Source organism: Phyllobates terribilis, unplaced genomic scaffold, assembly GCF_046119375.1.
Source record: "Phyllobates terribilis strain yellow unplaced genomic scaffold, ASM4611937v1 Scaffold_1__5_contigs__length_1240528914, whole genome shotgun sequence".
Classification (NCBI taxonomy): domain Eukaryota; kingdom Metazoa; phylum Chordata; class Amphibia; order Anura; family Dendrobatidae; genus Phyllobates; species Phyllobates terribilis.
The window spans coordinates 843,368,216-843,393,730 of record NW_027362761.1 but is presented as its reverse complement, the minus strand read 5'-3'; the positions used below and the strand labels follow the sequence as shown (position 1 = coordinate 843,393,730).

General features: G+C 40.8%; 1 protein-coding gene across 1 annotated transcript in view; it reads right to left on the bottom strand.

Moving 5' to 3' along the window:
* Positions 1 to 18,708: 18,708 nt before the first annotated feature.
* The window catches only part of PDLIM5 (PDZ and LIM domain 5), a 225,037-nt gene continuing 218,230 nt past the window's right edge, over positions 18,709 to 25,515 (bottom strand). Inside the window, exon 21 of the mRNA XM_073638258.1 lies at positions 18,709 to 21,036. Coding sequence (XP_073494359.1) covers positions 20,947 to 21,036 — 90 coding nt within the window. The 3' untranslated portion in view covers positions 18,709 to 20,946. The remainder of the gene's footprint in view (positions 21,037 to 25,515) is intronic.

The window sequence follows — 25,515 nt, the reverse complement described above, 5'->3', positions numbered from 1 at the left end:
AGGGAGAATCTGGGGAGGGGAGCTGTGATCAAGTTCTCCCCAGAGAAAAGCACCATAAACCGGACACAAGAGTCCGTGGTTGCTTCGGGTACTGAAGTCCCGGCAGCTAAATCCGGAGGGCAGGAGACTGCAGGTCTACTGGCCCCACCAAACACCCGGCGGCTCAGCAGCATACTAGAGCCCGGAGCCGTCACGAAGGAGCGACACCTGTAAAAGCCTGGAGCTGCCTGCTACACAGGTTAGGATTTAACGATCACTCAGGAAAGAGGGCCGCAGCATAGCTTTAGGCAGCAGGGCCAAAGAGGACGCAGAAGGAAGATCTACAACCCCACCTGATGAGGTGGATCTCAAAATTGCTTCTAGGCTGCCCAGATCTCCATTACCTTCTGTTACCAGTGCCCCGGTCTGCACCATCAAATATCAAGTAAAGGTAGAGGACACCACCATTCCTGTGTCGTCTGGTCATTATCTGCACCCTCAGTCCTACACCCAAACATCCACAATCCCCTACCGGTAGCCCTGGGGCCCCGCTCTACCCGTGGGGAGCAAATCCATCCCATCTGCGTCACCAACGGCCCCAGCGGTCTCTTTCAGCAGCGGCGGCCACCTATAGCCGCATACCACTGGTGGCGTCACAAAACTTTACCCCTAAATAAACTGTCCTTTTTATTGACAGCCCAGGTCCCCGGACAGGGTCAAGCCCCCGTGACTATCCCAAGGAACCGACCGCGAGTACCCCACGGTCCTAGGGGGCGCGTCATTTTGTACCCCAAAATGTTACCAATAAAAACACTAACTTATTCTGCACAAACAAATAAAAACAGCTCCCATCTGTCACTGGAAATGAGGGGTTCCCACGTTACTGGTAGAGCAAATACTATGGAAAAGCGAAATGACGCCCCCCCCCCCTTAAATAAAATAAAGTGAATTCTGTGCTCCCAAATCCAAATGCCTTCTTCTTCTGAACCCCACTGTGCCAAAACCTCATGTTTGGCATTATTTTAATGGGGAGCGCACACTTAATTTGCAGGGTTCGTGTCTCCAGAAGCACAAGCTGGCACAATTTATGGAGGCGCTACAATATATGGGGACTCTACACTGTATAAGAGAACAATATATGGGCACTAAACTGGCATCTTTGCAATTCTCCAGAATAAAGCACGGTGTGGATGTTACAATATTGTCACTGCAACTGTAGATTAATTGAGAGGTGCAATTTCTACAATGGGGTCACATTTGTTTTTTTTCTGCTGTTCTTTGCTTTTTTTTACATGAAATATTGCTCACAAACTATTCTAACAAAATCTGTGCTCCAAAAGCCATATGGTGCTCATTCCTGACATGTGGCTTAACAGTAGCAAATTTTAAGTACACAGTGCGGTATAATATGATTGCAATATATTAAGAGGATAAAAACTTTGATGGGAGGGCTTCTTTAAGGGGTTAATATTAAGTTTAAGATTGTGAACCAATATTTCATGTTCCTCTTTGTAAGTATATTTATGTTGCAAGGGGGGGGGTGGATTGCGGTTTTTCTGGATGAGCTGCTTCTTAGAAAGTAAATTACAGTGAAAATGTGAGAAATACATTTCTAAATATAGAAAAATAAATATGACAAACCTTATAAGTTTGAAATTGAATGTACTTGTGTTCTTAAGGCGCACCTGCCAACTACTTGAAAAAACAAATAAAATGTTTCTATCTGTGCATAAGTAAGGCAACCGAAAAGTGCTCCAGAGCCAAAAATATTGTCTCCATATTGATTACTAGTAGGATATCCATCATTGATTAACAGACTCTGGAAAGGTTCTGCTTTAAGTAAGTCTCCAATCCTATAAAGAGATTGTCAGCACAGCATGATTGTTCAAACCAAGCACAGGCACTCGGTGCTTCATGGCGGGACCGATCATTTATATACACCTTCCCACCTGATGGTTTTCCTTTATCTCCACCCCACTCTTCTTTGATTGACAGCTCTGGCTTCATAGAACCAGAGAAGGGAGGAGATAGAGGGGAAACCAAGCAGGTGGGAAGGTGTATATAAATGATTGGCCTTGCCATGGAGCATTGCCCGCCTGTACTTGGTTTGAACATTCTTTCTGTGCAGAGAGTCCCTTTAACCCCTTAGTGATGGAGTCAATTATGTGCTTAATGACCAAGCCAAATTTTACAATTCTGACCAGTGTGAGTGTGAGGTAATAACCCTGGAATACTTCAACAGATCCCGCTGATTCTAAGACTGTTTTTTTGTGACGTATTGTCCTCCGTGATGGTGGTAAAATTTCTGTGATATGACTTGCGTTTATTTGTGATAAAAAAATAGAAGTTTGGCAAAAAATTTGCAATTTTCAAACTTTAAATTCTTATGCCCTTAAATCAGAGAGATATGTCACACAAAATAGTTACCACATGTCTACTTTACATCAGCACAATTTTTGAAAAAAAATTTTTTTTTTTTGTTAGGAAGTTATAAGGGTTGAAAGTTGAATAGCGATTTGTCATTTTTCCAACAAAATTTACAAAACTTTTTTTTTTTTTTAGGGACCACATCACATTTGAAGTGACTGAGGGGTCTATATGACAGAAAATACCCAAAAGTGACACCGTTCTAAAAACCCCTAAAGGTGCTCAAAACCACATTCAAGAAGTTTGTTAACCCTTCAGATGCTTCACAGGAACTGAAGCAACGTGGAAGGAAAAAAATTAATATTTAACTTTTTTCCCACAAACCTTTTACTTCAGACCCCAATTTTTTATTTTCATAAGGGTAACAAGAGAAAATGGACCACAAAATTTATTGCGCAATTTCTCCTGAGTACGCTGATATCCAATATGTGGGGGAAAAGCACTATTTGGGTGCACGGCAGAGCTCGGAAGGGAAGGAGCGCTATTTGACTTTTTGAATCCAAAATTTGCTGGAATCTAGAGAGGACATCATATTGTGTTTGGAGAGCGGCTGATGTGCCTAAACAGTGGAAACCCCCTACAAGTGACCCCATGTTGGAAACTAGACCCCTCAAGGAATTTCCCTAGATATGTGGTGAGCACCTTGAACCCCTAGGTGCTTCACAGAAGTTTATAACGTAGAGCCGTGAAAATAAAAAATCTAACTTTTTCCATAAAAATGATCTTTTAGCCCCAATTATTTTATTTTCACAAGGGTAACAGGAGAAAATAGACCCTACAAATTGTTGTGCAATTTCTCCTGAGTACGCTGATACCCTACCTGTGAGGAAAAAAACAATGTTTGGGCGGACAGCAGGGCTTGGAAGGGAAGGAGCGCCATTTGACTTTTTGAACGCAAAATTGGCTGAAATATAGAGTGGACGCAATGTCAAGTTTGGAGGGCCCCTGATGTGCCTAAACAGTGGAAACCCCCCACAAGTGACCCCATTTTGGAAACTACACCCCTCAAGGATTTTAGCAAGGGGTATAGTGAGCATTTTGAACCCAGACGTACGACACAGAATTTGACATTAGGTCGTCGTATTGAAAAAGTAAAATTTTTCACAAAAATCTTGCTTTAGCCCCAAATTTCTCACTTTTGCAGAGGTAACACTGAAAAGTGGACCCCACAATTTGTTATCCACTTTCTTTCAAGTACGGCGATGTCCTACATGTAGTCAAAAAGTTTTGTTTGGACAAACTGCAAAGCTAGGAGCAGAAGGAGCAATATTTGAATTTTGGAACACAAATTTGGCTGAAAGAAACGGCAGGCACGGTGTCACATTTGCAGGGCCCTTAGGTGCCTAAAAAGCAGAAACAAAAAAACGAAACCTAATCTAAACACTACTAGCTCTAAACCTAATCTAACACTATTATTTTTTTTTTTCACTTTTGAAAAACTATAAGGCTATGTGCCCACGATGCAGAAATGAAGCAGAAAATTTCTGCAGCATTTCTGCATCTCCCTGGCAGAAAAAACGCATGCAGATTGTACATGCGTTTTTCCTGCGTAATACATGCGGATTCACATGCGTTTCCGCATGCGGATTGACAAGCGCTTTCAAAGCGATTTTAGCATCACTTGGAAAGTGCTTGACAACTAAATAAACATTATGGATTTATATAGTGTGATCCGAGAGAATGGTTAAAAATAAAAAAATAAACCTTGATACTTACCTTCCGATGGCCCGGCGTGTGTTGCTGCGCTCCTTCCTGGCTGCCAGCTGATCGCGGGACACTGCACTGAAAGACCTGCCGTCACATGACTGACATCAGCGCAGGTCCTTCAGTCTGCTGGCAAGCACAGGGAAGGAGACCGGGGGCCGTCGGAAGGTGAATATAATCTATTTTTTTTATTCTTTTTTTTACAGTTTCTATGGTACCTGGGTGTGGAGGAGAGTCTTCTCTTCTCCACACCCGGGTACCATCCGCACATTAGAACGCGCCAATTACGCAAGTACAGATGCAGTCTTGCGGAATTGGCGCGTTCTAAGCATGTCAATGGCGGCGAAAACGCAGCGCTTCCGCAAAATTAATGGACATGCTGTGGATTTTTGAGCGCAGCATAAACGCTGCGGAAAAATAAGCAGCATGGGCATTGAAAGTGCGGAATTGCATAGGGGACCATGGCAGAAGGCTTACCATGCGTTTCCCAAGCGTTTACGCTGCGGAAAATTCCGCAGCAAAAACGCTTGAAAAACGCATCGTGGGCACACAGCCTAAGCTATCCCCAACTGCAAAAACCAAAAAAAAAAAAAATGTAATCAGACAAGGGGGATGATAACGAAGGGAGGGGATTATTCAGTGAGGTTTAGGGGTACAGACACGGAAGTAGAAATGTGATTTTTTTTTTTTTACTTTTTCTGACAGGACAGCACTCAGATGTAGTGCATCTCTCTTCTCTCCCAGAACAACTACTAGGAAGAAAAAGAGAGGCACCGCAAAAGTGCTGCCATATTTACTAATATTGGGGGCTTTTGATCACTGTGATATAGTCTACAACAGTAATCAAAAGCCATCAGCTAATCTGAAAAATCCCAGCGGTTTCCAGGAGGCAAATCTTGGCAGGCGCACTGCGCATGTGCCCACCATTTTCTTTCTGCACAAGGAGGAGAGGGGCCGGGGGATCACTGATCCGGCAGGGGGATCGGGGACCCCATTTCTCTCTTCTGATATGTTAGATCTTAACAGAAGAGAAAAAAATGGAATTTATATATGACTTTTTTTATGTGATCACCGTTATTCGGTTAATAACGGCAATCAGGGCTGTTTTTTTCGCTCCACTGTCACATGATCATATTTTCCGGGGTCTCAGTTACCTCAGGTAGCCAAGACCCCAGAGATTTTCCAACGCTGGGGGGCACTACACTGCTATTCCTCAGCACGGTGAAAGAGCGGCGCTGAGGAAAAAAGTACCCTTAACAACCACTGTGAAAAGGCGTATCGGCGGTCCTTAAGGGGTCTTGAAGCATAACTTGGGTAATCAGCCAAAGCAAAAACACCGAACTTTGTTTTGGAGTTACTGATACATACCTTTACATACTTGTGACACCATGTGTGTGCAGCCTCTCTGAAGGCAAGGATTCTCCTTGTAGAAATGCAACTTGTATGGAGTCTTTAGAACATCGGAAAAAGTATGCAGAAAGAAAACGGTCTCAATATCAGAAAATTATTTTAATTTCAACCACTTAAGGACTTGCCCATTTGGGATCTTTAACTCCTTTCGGACATAGGCCGTACTAATACGTATCTGCGCCCTGGGCCTTATGGACCAGATACGTATTAGTACGCCCTAGCTTTAATGCGGCACCGTGACTTCGGTCGCGGTGATCGCATTTAATTTCTGGCGCCATCTTACCTTAGGGTAGATGGCGTCGTCATCCTGGGGGGGTGTCGCTGCCCCCCCCCCGCAACCACATTCACTGTGATTGGCTGTTCAATTCCACCCCAATTCCTTTCCCCCAGTTTTTTTTCTTTGCGCGTCCTGCAGCGGCCAGGCTCTGACCAGTGACTATGTCACTGATCAACATCCATGTTTGCTGCTGTCCAGGACTTTTTTTTGTCCCTGTCCATTTTTTCTCTTCCCCCCCACTTTGCACCACCTTCATGCGTGCATCCAGCAGCTGCCGAGATTTGATCGGTGAGACAAATCACCGATCAGCACTCGCGCTCGCTACTTTACACATTTTTTTCCACTAACCTTATTTCTTTTGTAGAGGGCGGTCGCGCTGTCTGATCGTGCGCTGTGCTGGGCCTTGCATTGTGACACCACAATCGACGCTCCTGCTACAGAAGACATCTGACAGAAGACAACTGTAAGTAGGATTTTTGATCCCTCCTCATCCACCCAAATCCCCCCCTTCCCCCTTCCCATCCCCCTTTCTGCCACCAAGTGCTGATCATTACTTGATCAGTACTTGATTGCTCAAATTTTGTCTGTTTTTTTTTCGTGCTTCCTGCAGTGGCCGAGCGCTGATCAGTGACCACAGATCACTGATCCACACTCGTGCTCGCTGTTTTACACTCCCCCCACCTTTGCACCACATCTGTGCACACATCCAGCAGCCGTTGAGCATTGATCGGTGACATAGTTCACCGATCCGCACTCATGCTCACTGTTTGCACCACCTACGGTTGTTCCTTTTTTTTTCATCTTTTTTTTTTCAGAAAAAAAAAAGTTTACACCAAGCACACTGACACACACACTCTAAATAAAGTACTGATACACATGCACCACATACATAAGAAAAAAAATGTCCCGCTCATCCCAAACTCGCTATTCAGCGGAGAAGGCATTCGCTTTCCTTGCCTCTGACACTGAGGGAGAGGATCCCACATTTCTTTATTTTTCTGACTCCTCGTCTTCCAACTCCTCCTCCTCAGGTGCTGCTGGACCACCATGCAGTCGCCCCAGGAGAGATGAACCAGCGCCCCCCGCTAACCCCGTATGCACCTCGCCCCCCCAAAATTATGAGCCACTGATTCTTGATTTTATGGTGGAATCTGGAATAAAGTTTGACACCACCGGCCTCACAGAACTAGACTTTTTCAAAGTCTTTTTCTCTGAGGATTTTGTAAACCTCATGGTGGGCCAAACTTATTTGTACGCTCATCAGTTTTTAAAACAAAACCCCTTGTCATCATTTTCTAACTGGTATCCTGTAGACATAATGAAGTTTTGGGGCCTGGTCCTTCATATGGGGATCCTGAACAAGCCAGAAATTCGGCAATACTGGAGTGTTGACGTTTTGTATAACACTCCAGTGTTCCGCATGGCTATGATCCGGACACGTTTTGAGGCCATCCACAAGTTCTTGCATTACAACAAAAATGCAAGGTGTCCGGCACGCGATGACCAGAACTTTGATCGTCTTTTCAAAGTTCGGCCGGTCATCGAACACTTCAACAACAAGTTTGCTGAAGTGTCCGTGCCCCAATGGGACATCTGCGTGGAGGAGTCCTTAATCGCTTTTAAGGGGAGGCTTGGATTCCGGCAGGATCTGCCCAGTAAAAGTGCCAGGTACGGAATCAAGCTGTATAAACTATGTGAGAGTACCTCCGGGTACACTCACACGTTTAGAGTTTACAAAGGGAAGGATTCCTGGGTTGAATCCCCTGAATGCCCCCCTGTTCTGGGAGTGAGTGGGAAAATTGTGTGGGATTTGGTGCACCCACTGCTGGATAAAGGTTTTCACCTGTATGTGGATAACTTTATACCAGTGTCCCTCTCTTCAAGTCCCCCTCTACGCGAGGTACTGCAGCCTTCGGTACTGTCCTCAAAAATCAGAGAGGCCTCCCAAAGATGCTAATTGGGCAGCTGCTCAGAAGGGGTGAGAGCAGGGATGTCCTTTTCTTGACCACCATACATGGTGATGACAGCACCCTCAGCACTGTGCGAGGTTCCATTACACAGGTCGTCAAACCAGACTGTGTAGTGGGGTACAACAAGTACATGGGGGGAAGTTGATCTCTCTGATCAAGTCCTCCAGAGGTACAGTGCTTTGATAAAGGCCAGGGTGTGGTACAAGAAGCTGGCCGTGCACGTCGTATAGATGGCAATACTCAATGCTTTCCTTCTGTCACGATGTGCATGCCAGACTACTGTCTCGCACCTTCAGTTCCAGGAGGTAGTGATCAATGCCCTCATATTTGGCAGTGCTGACAGAACGGGCCACAGTACTTTCGGAACTGAAGGACCTCGAATTGTACCAGGCCAGCATTTTCCAGGGCAGATCCCACACAGCGGGGAAAAAAGGTAAGTCACAAAAGAAGTGCAGAGTGTGTCATAAAAGGGGAATAAGCAAGGACACCATTTATCAATGTGACACCTGCCCTGACAAACGTGGCCATGAAAGAATGCTTCAGAAGGTACCATACTTCCATGGACTACTAAATTAATTTCTGATGTACGACAACCTAACACTACACAACTGACGTAGTGTTTGTGAGGTTGTCCTACACAACTGACGTATGACACTACATTATAAAGTTGAAAAATCAGGTATCCGTTCCAAAAAGGGGGCACTTATTGGGCATTTTCACTGTTTAGGCACATCAGGGGCTTTGAAAACATGACATGACGCCCACAGACAATTCCATCAAAGTCTGCATTCCAAAGCGTCACTCCTTCCCTTCCGAGCCCTGACATGCGCCCAAACAGTAGTTTTCTCCAACACATAGGGTATCAGCGCATTCAGGAGAAATTGCACAACAGATTTTGAGGTCCACTTTCTCCTGTTACCCTTGTGAAAATATATTTTTTTTAACATTTTTGTGGAAAAAATGTTTTTGTTTTTTTTTATTTTCACAAGTCAACGTTATAATTTTCTGTGAAGCACCTGGGGGTTCAAGGCGCTCACCACACATCTTTATAAATTCTGCGGGGGTCTAGTTTCCAAAAAGGGGGAACTTGTTGGGCATTTCCATTGTTTAGGCACATCAGGGGCTTTGAAAACATGACAGGACGCCCACAGACAATTCCATCAAAGTCTGCATTCCAAAGCATCACTCCTTCCCTTCCAAACCCTGCCGTGCGCCCAAACAATGGCTTTCCCCCACATATCGGGTATCAGCGTACTGAGGAGAAATTGCACAACAACTTTTGGGGTCCAATTTCTCCTGTTACCCTCATGAAAATAAAAAAATTGGGGTCTAAAGTAAAATTTTAGTGAAAAAAAGTTAAAATGTTCATTTTTTCCTTTCACGCTCAATTATTTGCTGTGAAGCACGTGAACGGTTAATAAAGTTCTTGAATGTGGTTTTGAGCACCTTGAGGGGTGCCGTTTTTAGAATGGTGTCACTTTTGGGTATTTTCTGCATAAAACCCCTCAAAGTGACTTCAAATGTGATGTGGTCCCTAAAAAAAAATGGTTTTGTAAATTTTGTTGTAAAAATGAGAAATCGCTGGTCAACTTTTAACCCTAAAAACTCCCTAACAAGAAAAAATTTTGGTTCCAAAATTGTGCTGATGTAAAGTAGACATGTGGGAAATGTTATTTATTAACTTTTTTGTGTGACATCTCTGATTTAAGGGCATGAAAATTCAAAATTTTTGCCAAATTTCCATTTTTTTTTCACAAATAAAACCAAGTCATATCGAAGAAATTTTACCACAAGAAGTACAATATGTCACACAAAAAACAGTCTTAGAATCAGGGGGATCCGTTGAAGCGGATCCCCCTGATTACAACATGTTGAACTTGTAAAATATATAGTGAGCTGCCTTTTTATTTACTATCATTATAGGATATAATTCCCAATATACTTTATTCATATATTATACCATTTCATCTGTTTTATACTGAGAACTATTTACAACCATGTATGGGGATCTTGGTCTATAACTGTCATCTCTGGTGTCTGACATTTTGGTATTGCCTTTTTGGCAGTTGTATTTTTTATTAGTTGATCTTTTGCAATTGTGTATTGTTAGCAACTTCCAGTAGTTGCCCTTGATGCAGGGCATTGGCATTTAAGCAGTTGTATAGAAAAATCTCTCCATGTTATTTGTATGTCAATGACGTTTTATATTGGTGAATATTCTACTAATACGGTGGTGTGTAGAACCGTATATTATCTCCAGCATCTAGGAGTGCAATAAGTATCACTTTCCCTAAATTACATATTTAGGGACGCTAGCATTTCAATTGACTATAGAAAAAAAACTGCAAAGTAAGAATGCTTTAAAAATAGAAATGTTAGTTTATTTTTATCATTTAACAAAATGAAGTGAGTTAACAAAAGAGATGTGAATCAAATCAATATTTGGTGTATCAGCCCATTTCCTACCAACCAACATCAAAACATTAATTTTTCGAGTGCACACACTTTTTGAAGGCATGTAGAATTCTGTCCGTCTCTTCATGTAATCCCAGACAGACTTGATGATGAGATCAGGGCTCTCTGAGAGCCTTATCATCACTTCCAGGACTCTTGTTCTTCTTTACACTGAAGATGGTTCTTAATGTCATTGTCTGTATGTTTGGGTGCATTGTCCTGCAGCAGAATAAATTTGGAGCCAATTAGATGCCTCCCTGGTGGTATTACATTATGAATAAGTATCTGCTTGTATTTAATCAGCAGTGAAAACATCATTTACCTTGACCAAATCCCCAACCCCACTAGCTGCATTGCAGCCCCAAACTTGCAAGGAACCTCCACCATGCTCCACTGTTGCCTGCAGACGCTTATTATTGTACTGTTCTCCGAGCTGTTCAACAAACTGCTTTATGTTACATTTTGCCTCATCAGTCCTTAACACCTGCCTGCATTTTTGGGCCCCCCAGTTCCTATGTTTTTGTGCATAGATGAGTCACTTGGCCTTGTTTTCATGTTGACGGTTTGGCTGTTTTAGCCACAATTGTTCCATAAGAACCACTTCTGGCTAGACTTCTCTGAACAGTAGATGGGTGTAGCTGTATCCGACTTTTTGCAGCCAGTTCTGAGCTGATGACACTGCTAGACATTTACCAATTTCAAAAGGGAAGTAAGCATGATGAGTCTCATTTGCTGGACAGTTTCCTTAGCTGACCATTGCATTTACAGGCCTCAATACTGCCCATTTCTTGGTATCCTCAACTTTTAGAAATACAGGTGGATACTTAGTCATCAGGTAATAAGAGGCGTCTGATTGTCCTAGTGCAGAATAAATTTCGAGCCAATGACCCCAAACATCTATTGCAAAAAGGAGAAAAAAAAAACAGAGTTCATGGCTTAAAAGTTACAAATTTATTAACACATAATAAAAAAGTAAGCATAAAATTAAAAAAGACAAACTAGACAATACATAGATAACCAGGCAGTATGAGCACATTAGCAACAATCAAATATGAATATGAATTAACAATAACTCATAAGTATAACAGACAATGGTCATAAGTATGAATGTAGACATTAAGATATGTGGGTACATAGTGAACAAACTCCTACTCCTAGCAATGATACAAATTGCAAGGCAACCACAAGAGATCAGTCCCCAACGCGCGTCTTGATATCTAGATGTTTGCATTCATACTTATGCTCATTGTGTCTGTAATACATATGAGTTATTGTTCATGCATTCATATTTGTTTATTGATTGTGGCTAGTGTGCCTGGTTGTCTATGTACAGTACTGTCTAGTTTGTCTTTTTGAATTTTATGATAACTTTATATGTATTAATAAATTTGTAACTTTTAAGCTTCGAACTGTTTTTTCTCCTTTTTGCAACTGATCACATTTGGAGTTGCTTTTTGCCATTTAAGCGGAATTATTCTGTTCTGTGTTTAATGGCTACTTTCGTTCTATAACCATCCACCTGGTGGATCTAATCTGCTTTAAATGTTTGGAAAACTAGTTTTTTTTTTTTTTTTCGCTAAGCGGGTCTAGTCCGGAACGAGTCTCTACTGGTGACTTCTTGGAAACCACATCCAACTGACAAGACTATATTTATATACAGGAAAGAAGGCGCCATATCTCAGGGTTGGAGAGGCAAGGGAACAAAAGGACAGGTCCATTTTAAAAAGGTTGGCCACTTTATCTTAGAAGAAGTTTTGAGAACATGCATCTGTGTAAATTTACTTTTGTTTAGGTATGACAAGTTCTTCTCCTGCACTGGCTAGTGCACCTTCTTTCCTCAGACACTGTACAGCTCTCCTGCCGATAAAGTGGTTGCTAATGGATGCGCATGTCCATCAGCCGCCTCCAATTAAACACCAAATTCCCATGTGAGAGCTTTTACATTTTGAGGAGGCGGATGGTGGAGAACCATGTGACCAGATCCCTCCATTTTATGCAAAGAAGAGCTTCTTTCCTGCCAAGAGATCAGGTTTTGCCGCAGAAAAAAAAAAGCTGAAAAAACGCAATGTGTGAACATAGCCTTATGCTTTGCTTGTGCGGAGAAAATGGCACCAAGTAATATGTGCTCTTCTGCAAGGACATTAAAATAAATCCTGATTAATAATGTAGCATGCATTCAAGGTTATTTGTATTTCTGCATATAAAACACAAGTACAGTTGTTCCACCAAAGCTTTTATTGATAATGTGCTCTTTAAACACCAATTCAGATTTCAAATAGACAAAGACCAACACCAAGAGTTTAAATTTAGTACCAACACAAGGAAATGGAGACAATAGCAGAATGAGTGGAGCCACAAGAAAAAAAACTCAATAGTGGTATACACATCAACAGATCTTATATGGTTTCAGAGCTACTGATTCATTTTTCCACATCTTCTATATTCTACCAATGTGGCTTGTACATTACTGACAACCTCCAGTGTAAAATGAGGCATGTAGATGATGACTGCTCTCTGTCACCTTCTACATATATATAGCCATTGTGCCTGTGAAAGATCTATATACTGTAGTGAATACACATCCCCAGGAACTCACATGGGTAATATATGAAATTTTACAAACCCCGCGGCAAATAGAAATGCAGGTCACGACTAAAGATTTCTTTCTGTGTTCTTCTTTAATTTAAAACTTTCATAGAAAAATTAGAGGTTTTCTTTATTTTTTCAATACACATTTTGTTGTTAGCAGGTTTTCGGCCCTAAATGATGTAACATACAATAGTAATATGTATGCGTATCCTATACACACCCTAGGCCATAACATAAGGCACTACACCAGTAAAATCACAGAGAGGCATTAAGAGAACTTTACCTATAGAATAAATAGGAAACCATCTACTTTCAAGGCAGACAAGTGTGACAGGCTCTGCATAGAAAGTCTCTAACACCGGGTACCAGTACCGAGCTTTGCTGATCAGCACTCATATTTCAATTGCATTCATCCTTAATTTTAATACAACCTGTGTTGTTTCTCATTTATAAATACTGATTGCTAAATGAACATATTGCAATATACACATATTAAAAAGCAAAAATAATACTTGTCAGCTTACACAAAAGACCTCAGTTTCTTTATACAAGTTAAACTAAACATAAGGGAAACTATAAAACCAGTTTTTCACTCTGAATTGAAAATTAATGTCTATATTGCTTGAGCCAGAGGTCTAAAAGTGTTACAATATATTAATTACTGACATAGTATTTTGGCAATTGGGAAACAGGTCTGTTGTACTCTACCAGCACACTATTACAGAGGCATGATATTCAGAAAGTGGTATATTATTTTAGTGGGCATGGTTCCATTTTTATTTTGTTCATGAAGTAATGTAGCTCACGTATTGTCCAGTAGATGTCAGCGCTGCAAGCTACAGTTCAGACTAGAAGAAAAGTATTGCTTTACGGCCTACTGTGAAACTGTACAGTATCATCTAACTATTGAGCAGAGGGTTAATGCAAGAATGAAGAGCCTGATATGTTACTTGAGTCAAGATGAGCAGTTTTCACACTGAAAGGAGTAAAAAGAAAGTAATGACACACTACAAACTAAAGGAAAGGGGCAGCATAGAACTAATCCATTACTGTAGTAATAATGTACACACCTAAAAGAGCAAATGAAAAACCGACAGTATTTTTTTTGGTAGATTCATCTTTCTGTCAAAAACAGTGCAGTAGTCCGCTGGCACTTCTAATAATCCGAATGTTTGCATCTAATGTATACAAAGTGCTTTGCCAGGACATTTTAACTACTCCTCCCCCATACTTACAACCGAAGCAGCCGGAATATTGCCCCCCTAAATGCTGAGCCAGGAGCAGATCCATCCCCGGTATAGATGGCCGTATACCTCAGACTAATGTCGTCAGAACCTGTCATTTCAGCAAGACCTGCTGACCATCTAATATGTAATAGGTGTATGGTCGATGTTCATTTTAGACTTGGGGGAGAAGGATGAGACATGTTGAATTTCAGTCTACTGATTCTTGGTTTTCAAAGGATAAAGGCATCCACCAACCGTGTCTGGCAGAGTCTACGCCTTCCCTCTTCCCATCCAGAATAAATGTACACTAACTCCTACTTCTGAGCAGTATGACCGGTAAGCTCTGAGGAAGGGGGTTTTGCAAGGCTGTCCTTGATAATAACATGGCACTGGGGATGGCAGTATAAGAGGGCACTTCTGCAGACACTACGATGGGGCACTGTGGTCAGCATTCTGATGGGGCTCTTTGGCTGCCAATGTAATGAGGTATTCAGCGTTTCAGACATTACTGTGACTAACATATCACAAACATTGCTCGTAGCATAAAAACAATAAGCTTTTCCAATTTTTATGCTTCACTTTTCGGTGCTTCCAAATAATGCATCATATTCATCTGTAGGAGTATGTGAATTACAACTGATCTTACTACTTTGCTGTTTCATGACTGACTAACTACTGTACCCCCCACGCTAGACACAGTGGTGTAAGGATAACATCTGGTACTATGAGCACTGGGTATACAGGAAATCTATATGCCTATATATAGACACAGTAAAGAGCATATAAAGGCACATCTTGTACTCTTTGAACTTTGAGAGTTCATTAAAGGAAATCTGTCAGCAGGTTTTTGTTATATAATCTAACAACAGCATACGGTAGGGACAGAGACCCCGATTCCAGCAATGTATCACTTAGAGTCACAGTTTTCTCTGTTGCAGATCACAGAATTTTGAGCTGTGTATAACCTCGCCTACACCACTGATTGGCAGCAATGTATATTGACAGAAAGTCCTCGCTCCAGTATTTCATCAGCAGGAGCTTAGCAATAATTCTATTGAAACAACAAAACACAGCCCAGTAAATGACAGATCACTGGAATGAGGCTGTACATCATGGTGCTCTCAGATTACATAGCAAAAACCTGCTCACAGATTCCCTTTAAAGCCATATTCTGATTATATGGGATTTTATTTTTGGGGTGAAATCGGTTTATTCTAATGAAAACAACAAATAAAAGGAAACCCTAAAACATTAACAATCACCATGCAAAGGAAATCATGTAAATAAAACAAACATTGTCAGCCCTCCCTACAAGCTAAAAATGGAAAAAAGTATATAATATCCTTATCTTTCAAAGTAAAGTCATCTTCCTGTTGTATTATCTAAGCAATAGCCTGTAGCCTAGTACTGCATCACACCACGTGACCGTAGCAGCCAATCACTGACCTCTAAACTGACATGTCCATTATAAAGGTGGTACTGCTGAGGCCAATGATTAGGTGGAATGGCTTATGACAAGACATTAGAAAACAAATCATCATGCAGAAGTGACAGCATAGGCTGGAGCGGCCCCTGGAGACGGCAACGTGGAAATGGTGCCATATTAGGTTTTTGGAAAGGTTTTTAAAAGGTACATTATTTTTCTTACAAATTGTTTTCTTGTGGCTAACAATAATGGAAGATTATTCTTCAAAGCAGATGAAATGTATAATAATATTATTTGACAAGAAAACAAATACATACAATCTGAATACACAAAGTCTGCGAGATATGTTCTAAGATAGTGCAAAGCGATAAAACAAAATACACGACCATTTGTGCTTCAGAGACCAAGGTTTTGAAATGAAAGTTACTACATTGATGGTAAAGAGATATGCCTCTAGACAAGGGTCTCTTTAGATAAGGCATCGCTAAGATGCCCTAATAACATTAAAACTAGCAAGTGCAATTACAAGCACACAGCTCAATGACTTCTAGCAATTATTTAGTAGGAGCCATTACATACCCCAGCTTAGTACTATCGGGATATCTTACAGATATCATCATTTAGAGGGGCCTGTCATACCCAGAATATATATATATATAAAGATATTATTCTAGTTGGAATAAGTTATCACCAGTCCACCTAAAAGGTGATAACTTAAAGACTGGTGGGAGTCTGGCCGCTGGGACGCCCACCAATAGACAGAATGGGGATGCTTATCCCTATGAACGAAAGAGTGCAGCTGCACCCTGTATATGATTAGAATATATGCAAATATTGCCTGATATTTAAACTGCATTACTGATGGGAGGAATGGTCAGCCAACCAAGAAAGCGCTCACCACCTCCACCTAGTGTACTGCAAAGCAAAAAAAAAGCCGACCAGCATCTACTAATGGAATGAAGCCTGTGTGAACAGTTGCAAGCTGCTGTGACTGTGTGCTATACAAACCAGAGTGCAGCAGCAGAACATTACATGTGCTTATGTTTTTGTAGGTTTGCATACATCTTCGCACATATATCTTATGATCCAAGTATGTTTAGCTAGTTTCATGTAATCTGGAGTAACACCTTAAGTATCTGACATGAGCTTAATCTCAGCAGTTACTAGTGTTTAGAAACATACCATACTACAAAAGAAGGAAAAAGTATCAGTAAATCTCATGAATTGTTGATTCAGGGTAAAGTCATGAATAATTAGCACATTGCTATAAATTTATCACTAAAGAAAAAGCGTTGGAGTATGTTTACACAGGGTGTTTTTGGTGAGTTTTTTCTGCAGCAAAACCTGCTCTCTTGGCAGTAAAGTTTCTGCCTCAAAAAAACAGGCTTTACTTGGTTTTTGCAGCGTTTTTGTCACGGTCCACTTATTTCTTATGCATGCTGATAAAGTTTAGTAAAAAAAAAAATTTATTTAATTTACCCAATTCAACTTCCTCAGGTTTTGGCACAAAAAAACGCAGCAAAACCTGATACCTGAATTTTTGCAGCAATTTTTCAATAGGTGAAAACCGCTGCAAAAATGCTGAAAGAAGGGACATGCTCCATTCTGCAAAAACGCAGCTCTTTGACAAAACAATCAGGAAAAAAAACAAGTGTGCATGAGATTTCTGAAATCTCAGACTTTGCTGGTATTGTAAAACGCTGCTGAAAATTTGCATAAAAAATGCACCAAAAATGCCCTGTGTGAACATAGCCTTAGTGGGTTTCTTCCATGTATAGTGTCCTTGATATTCCTTAATTTAAAGAGAATCTGTCAGCTGGATTTAATCTCCCAAAACTATCTATATGCACAACGAAAAGTCCAGCAATACCTTTACATGGTCAGTTTGTTCCTCCATTACTGAAGAATTAGCATTTCTCGGCCTTTTGGCTAAGATCAAGTGTAGGCGGTTTTGGATGTTGGCCGCCCTAGTAGATTGATACATTATGCACACTGGGGTTTAGGCGCTTGTTAGTACGCCAGGTGGCTAATATAGTCATCTGGTGGAAAGCATGGCCCCCCAGGATCGACGCCATTGGGCCGGGGAAGATCGAAAGCCCGAAGTGTGAAGTGCCCCAGGAGTGGTGACCCTGGGGTGCCTTAACTCACTGGGATTGGGAACCCCACTTGAGTTTATGGCACATTTGCACAAGCACTTCAATATTTCTTTCTTCACACCCTTATTCCGGGCCTTCTGGCCTTAGGATGGGGAATTTTTCAATTCCCGGTCGAAGGTCCGGGCAGTATTATACTGTGAAACCTTCACTATTTATTTAATTTCTTTGTCACGGTGTGTCCACTTATTCACGTGTGTCACGTCCTACTAGGATTTTGTCGGGATGCGGTTCCCTTACGGGTTCCTCTCTTGGCAGGTCTAGGGGGGGGAGTGTGTGGCCATCAGGTTCCGCTCCCCCCTGAACCCCCCTGGCTCTCCTCTTTCGGGAGGAGAGCGTTGTTGGCTCCCCTCTTCCGGGAGGGGAGCACAGTCTTTGGCTCCCAGTGCCTTGCTCGGGTGAGAACTCGGGCAGGTGCTGGGGGTAAGATTGGGTCGCCTCTGGCTTCGGCTGGAGGTGGCTATTTGTCCCTGTTCCTCGCTGTGGCCTTCTGGCTCGGAGGGACGGGGAATGGTTTGGGGGACCCTTCTCCTTTTGGAGAGGGTTTCAAGAAGACCAGCATCCTAATGCACTTTTTTTGTGGCACTTGTCACTTTTTTAAGCGCACTCAGGTTTTGTACACGAATTCGGGCTTTCGACAAAAAAAAAAAATGGAAATGAGGCTGAAGATCTGAAGCCTCTGTCACTCCAGCTCTACTCCCAACACAGGGCTTCATGCTCCTGCTTAACTGACAACCTCTATGCTGTGTCACCTGTGAGTCAAACAGGAGGAGGTGGTACTGGGCGGGGATAGAACATATGTTTCAGCTCTTCAGCCTCATTAGCATATCAATTCAAACACGGATTTCTCAGTTAAGGATGAGCGGACTGGCCGTTTAAAAATGTATTGCTGGACTTATATATATATATGGATGTAGCCATTTGATAGATAATTATGGTAGATATATGGTGGAGATAACCAGCTGACAAATTTCCTTTAAGAAATCTAATGTTGAAAAGGTTTTATAATATGCTACAAACTGTACAAAAAACTCCCAGAACTTACAGGATAATCAAAACGCAATCCCAATTTTACCTTACTTAACTTGGTGAGTATTTAAAAAATCATTATTGAACAACAACTACATAAGTAATATTTTCTAGACAGATTCATTGCCTCATATATGCTCTAACATGCTGAGCACATAATTGTTTAATTCTAGGGGGGCAGTTATTGCCAACCAGTTGGTAAATTAGAATATCTAAAGACTCTCGATACATTTAAATAATATCTTACATTCACTAATGTGTTTAATCCCTCCTAAACCACCATTAGAGTTGAACAAACCGATTTGTACCACCCAGGTCTGACATCCTAAAGTATGTTTAAGATTAGGGAATTCCTAAATTCTGTGCCCAGATTCTTAGACCGAACATTCTAGGCACTTCTTTTACTTACTAAGCCCTGCGACACTGACATGTTTTGTAACATAATGACTTTGCAGGACCTAGTAAACGGAAGAAGCCCCCAGGATGCAAACCTCAGATGTGAAGACTGTGCAGGTCCAGCTGCAACGAAAGACCGGGATGGATATCGGACCAGGTAATATGAAGCTTTTTGCTCAACTCTAACAATTATGTAATAAATGTTTGCACTGTGGCCTAATAATGTGGCTACTAGTGCAAATCCTGTAACATGCGGTCAACATGTTAAAGCTTTAATCTTTCAATAGCCTTGTTTCTATAAACAATGGTCGTGTCTATGTGCTGCATACTATGAAAGAACAATATATCACATATACTACTACTACCACCCTACAAGAAAACACATCCATTAGCAACTAAAATGTGAAAAAATAAATTATGGTTATGATACTTAGAATAACTAAGCCAAAATCCATTAGGGGACATATTGGGTGACTTGGCTTTTTCTCTCCGGCATGGAGACAAATTTCTGGAAGAAAAGTGATGCGAGAATGGATCATATACTTTGCTTTGATCATATATCTTCAACGATATTCATCTTTCAACAGTGCTGGACAGACATAAGGAGGGTCGCTGTGCAAGAACACTATATGAGCGCTTTTTTTTTTTACATCAGTTGAGGCTCAAAAAAACTGCAGCCGATGGGCCGGGTATATGGAAAACTGACTTTAGGAAAATGATGTGTTGAGATGGGTCAGGCACAGGTTGAGGACTCCGAGCAGTTTTATGTGATCTGTCAGATATGTTAGTTTGTCTTCTCTTTGCAGTAATTTTAATACATTGATCATTAACACCAGTTAAGGTGTTTTCATTTTCAGGCGATATCTGAATTGCAGAACATTTTTTTTTTATGTAGGCTATAGCCATACTAATTATTCTGAATTACATCCCATCCAGACCTGTGTTTACAGGTTGCTTCGGTAAGCGGAAATTAATATATATGAAACCGGCCTGAGCCTTGTGTATATTTATGGAAATGTCATGCATTTACATAACTATTCCCTGTGCCTACAGGCTTCTGTGATGTAAATGTTACTGTATAGAACTCAAAAATATAACAATAGAATCTGTTTTATACATTCTGTATGTCTCCTAAGCGCTCATATCTGATCAAGGGAAAGATGTGAGCTCAACCACGGTTTTATTGTGTTATTGTGTACTCTGATGTACAAAGCTGTTTATCTGCTGCCAGGTCCTACAGTGAAAGCCTGCGAGTCTTCAGACTTTGCCCGCTTTTTCTATGAGAAGGTGCTGTCAATCACTATGTGGGCAGGAGAAGGCATTCTCTATATTTTCACTACTCAGCTTTTAATATAAAACTATTTTATCTAATCATTGAAAACAACAAGTATCCCCTGATTCAGATCTGCAAGGCATGCTAAAAATATATACTGGAGTCCATTTCGCTCTTAAAAGTGATTAAAATATATAAAATTACAGGTAAATAAATCCTGTATAAAAAAGGATGGCTTCCCTTTTATCAAAATCGGTAAAATTGTTATAAGATATTACATTCAAAAACTTACAAGGTTTAAAAAAAATGACCTGAATAGACCATTTTGGCTTGAGAACAATGGCATTTTGCAAAGTATGCATGTAAAAAGCATGATTTAACCACATTGTTCTACATATTACAGGAAGACCCAAATAAATTACTGGAAATGTATGGCTATATTTTAAGGAAGCTCACTGTATTAGATACTCTTGTGTACATCCCAGCTAAAGTGTAGCGATTCTTACATACAACATATTTCGTACAAGAAGAAGAGCGGTCTATTGAAACCTTAATCTTAATTATGAGGGTACAGTATATCAATTTCTCACAGCCATATTTGGATATAAGGCACGCTGAGGGTCGAAAGAGTCTTTAAAGGTTAACAGCATTGGCGTGCTTCTTGCAAAGTGGTTTATCCTTCTTCGAAAAGAACGTTTGGCCCTCCAAACTCCCACAACATACCTAGCGGAAAGAAGAACAAATGACAGCTTAGAACATGTTACTATATCTATGCTTACATCTATATGCAGCGGAGTGTGTGTACTTTCTATCTTTGTCCAAGATATGTCAGAACATTTGGTTTCTTTGGGTAAGGTATTGTGGTATTGTATCAGTGTTTTTTCTACTTATGGTAGGTAGGTGATTATTATTTGTGATTAGTATGAACATAGTTCAGCAATATTTCATGAAATTATTTGAGCATGTACGTTCGCATCATCTGGGTTTAATTGTAATATTTGGAAAATGATTAGTAGCTTTATTTGGGCATTGTGACCTTATATTATATATCAAGTCATTTGAAAAGATTGTATATATAAGCTTATGTATGATGGAAAGCACTTTTTGCAAACAAAAACAGACTAAACTATAGCAGGTTATTTTCATCATGCTTTCATGATGTGCACCGTGAAGGTCATGTCTTTTCAGAGATTCACAGTGACTCGCGAAAGTATTCACCCCCTTGGCTTTTTACTTATTTTACTACATTACAACCTGTGTTTAAATATTTTTGTAATCGGATTTGTGTTTTATGCATCAGCACTAAATAGTCTAAGTTGGTGAAGTTAAGGGAGAAAAATATAGGCAGAAATTAAATTGATGGGATCAAATAACTAAAAATTGCCACATGCATATGTATTCACTCCTTTTTCTATGAAGCCCTAAAAAAATTCTAGTGCAAGCAATTACCTTCATAAGTCACATGCTTAGTGAAAGGCAGTCCATCTGTGAGCAATCTAAGTGTCACATGGTCTGTCAGTATATACACACCTTTTATGAAAGGCCACAGAGGCTGCAATACCATTCAGCAAGAGGCACCACTAACCAAACAACACCATGAAGACCAAGGAGATCTCAAAACAAGTCAGGACAAAGTTCTGAGAAGTAGAAGTCAGGGCTGGGTTATAAAAATAAATAAATAAATAAATAAATAAATAAATAATATCCCAATTTCTGATGATCCTCCGGAGCACCATCAAATCCATTATCATCAAATGGAAAGAACATGGTACCACAACAAACCTGCCAAGACCAGGCCGCCCACCAAAATTCTCATCCAGAGCAAGGCGGGCATTAATCAGAGAGGCAGCACAGAGACCAAAAGGTAACCCTGAAGGAGCTGCAAGCAGAGACTGGAGTATCTGTCAATACGACCACAATAAGACATACGCTCCATAGAAGTGGCCCTTATGGAAGAGTGGGCAGAAAAAAAAGTCTTTGCATACACACAAATATTTCAAAGCTCATTTTGAGTTTGCCAAAAGACATGTGGAAGACTCCAAGTGTATGGAGGATGGCTGCTACCTCACAACTTGGAATTTCACTGTTTTTTTGAGGGCTTGCATCAGTTCATGTAAAGAACATGCCTACAAGTGCCTTGCTTTTTATGGTGAAGGAAACCACAAAATAGGACAAAATAACGGAAAATTTCAATGTAAATAACTATTCACCCCGCTAAAATCAGTATTTTGTAGAGCCTCCTTTTGCAGCAATAACAGCTGCAAGTCGCTTTGGATAAGTCTCTATGAGCTTTCAACATCTTGCCACTGGGATTTTTGCCCATTCCTCTAGGCAAAACTGCTCCAGCTCCTTCAAGTTAGAGGTTTCCTCTGGTGAACAGCAATCTTCAAGCCTGACCACAGATTCTCAATAGGACTGGGCTTTGATTGGGCCACTCCAACACATTTAAAAGTTTCCCCTTAACACTAGAACTACTGATGGAGTCATTTTGACTCCTTTCGTTTTTTATTTCTCTTCTGTGACTACATTTTTCAGAATTCCGGCTTGAAACTCGGTGACTTTTCCTCAAATATGATGTGAAAAAAGATTTTGTGACAATAAATAATTTTGGTGAAAAATTTGCGCGTTTTTTTCAAAATTTACCAAGAACTACTGAAGGGAGTCATTTTGACTCCCTACTATATTTTGAGGTCCTTTTGTCACTAAATGTTGCTATAAAGTTTTGTGCATAATTTTTTCACTCTGTCTTATTTACCCTGATGTTCATATAGATGTAGTTCAATTTACATGTCAACTTTTCACATTTTCCTTGTGTTTTACCTGCTTGTATTACTGTGTAATGCTGAACAAACTCTATCTGATGAGGAGCTAGATGCATTCATTGCGATATTCTATGCTCATGGAATATCTGGCACAAACCGTCACTCGATTAGCAGTATTTGGTGTAATGACTGGGGAATACTGTTTTGCAAAGCGACAATGTCTAGGGACCGCTTTGTTGAAATTATGAGGTTTCTCAGATTTGATGAGAAATCTACTCGATCGGAGAGACTGCAAACGGACAAGTTTGCTCTATTTTCTACTGTGTGGGACAGGTTTATTGAAAATTGTATTGCGTGTTACAAACCTGGCCCCATACATAATGGTGGATGAGCAACTTTTCCCAAGCAAAACTAGGTGTCCATTCACGCAGTACATGCCTTCCAAACCAGATAAATATGGCCACAAATATTGGCTAGCTGTTGATAAGAGGAGCAAATATCTGGCAAATGGCTTCCCTTATCTAGGCAAAGATGACACACGCCGTGCTGAGGACCGTTTAGCTGACCATGTGGTAATGAAGTTATTGGACCCGTTTTTAAAAAAAGGTCGCAATGTTACAACCGATAATTATTTTACTTCAGTAAAATTAGCTAAACAGCTAAAAAGCAAAGGAACAACCATCGTGGGAACACTGAACAAGATAAGGCGAGAAGTGCCTAAAGAAATAAAATCCATGAAAGAGGAATTGTACAACACTAAAGTGTTTAGAAATGAAGACAATTTTACACTTACAGTATATCAAGGAAAGCCCAACAAAAATGTTGTCATTTTGAGTTCCGTTCATCCAGATGTTGTTGTTGCGTCTGATTCCGCTAAAAAAACTCCAGAAACGGTAAAGTTTTACAATGAAACAAAATATGGAGTAGATGTAGTGGATCAGATGGCACGAAAATATACCACACGAACATGCACAAGGAGATGGCCTGTTCATGCATTTGAAAATGCCTTAGACTTTGCGGGTATAAATGCATGGATAATATTCAAGGAGATTACCCACCAAAAAATGTCACGCAAGGCATTTTTGCAAACGCTTGTGAGAGAGTTGAGTGGTCCTTATGTCACAGATAGGGAAAAGGGTTCCACGTCCCAAGTTTCTACATGCTCAGAAGTGATGGTTCAAACAAAATTTTGCCAGATCAAAGAAAAGTGCAAGAAAAATAGATCTGTCGGAAATTGTAAGACTTGTGGTAAGTCTTTGTGTGGGCAATGTACTGCCATAAATCAAAGGCAATGCCTAAAATGCGAAACACCAAATGTTTAGAAGGTGAATTCTGCGCCATATTTTCATTTTTATGCTCCTCCACCTACATTTTCTCTGCTTTTTGTTCTTCAGTTGTTGTTTATATGTGTGCACTTGAATAAAAAAAAATGTTTGAAAAACGTCTATTATAATTATTGTTATTTTCTGTAGAAAAATAAGAAAAGCAGAAAAAAAAAACAATCAAAAGCATTACTGTTGGATCTCACAATAATAATACATTACAAAAAATATAATTATTAATAAATAACCACAAATGAAACTCTAAAAATAAACGAAAACAAGCAAGGAGTCAAAATGACTCCTTTCAGTAGTTCTAGGCGGGGTCACGAGTCCAGTAGTATTTTGTAGAGCCTCCTTTTGCAGCAATAACAGCTGCAAGTCGCTTTGGATAAGTCTCTATGAGCTTTCAACATCTTGCCACTGGGATTTTTGCCCATTCCTCTAGGCAAAACTGCTCCAGCTCCTTCAAGTTAGAGGTTTCCTCTGGTGAACAGCAATCTTCAAGCCTGACCACAGATTCTCAATAGGACTGGGCTTTGATTGGGCCACTCCAACACATTTAAAAGTTTCCCCTTAAACCACTCGAGTGTTGCTTTAGCAGTATGCTTTGGGTCAATATCTTGCTGAAAGGTGAACCTCCTTCCTAGTCTCAAATCACTGACAGACGGATTTTGGTAAGACCTTACCTGTAAAATCCTTTTCAGCGAAGGAAGGAAGGGAGACACAGATCCATTACTAGTGGGTAGGCGGAGCCCCACAGGATAGTTCACCTCAGATTAGAAAAAGTGACGACCGGCCCCTCCAGCTTAGGCTCCTTCTACTCCCATGTCCATGGAAACGCGACACCACTTTAGGCAGAAAATCGCCACGGGTACGAAGCACCACGCGATCCGAGTGGAACTCCAGAAAAGGGGGCGAGCAAGACAGTGCCGCCAACTCAGAAACCCTTCTCAAAGAGGTGACCGCCACCAGGAAGGCCACCTTCCAAGAAAGCAAGTAAAGCGTAGCTGAATCCATAGGCTCAAACGGCCCATGCTGAAGAGCCTCCAAGACTAGATTGAGCCGCCAAGGAGCCAGAAATGCCCTCCGAGGCGGAAACTGACGTGCAACCCCATGAA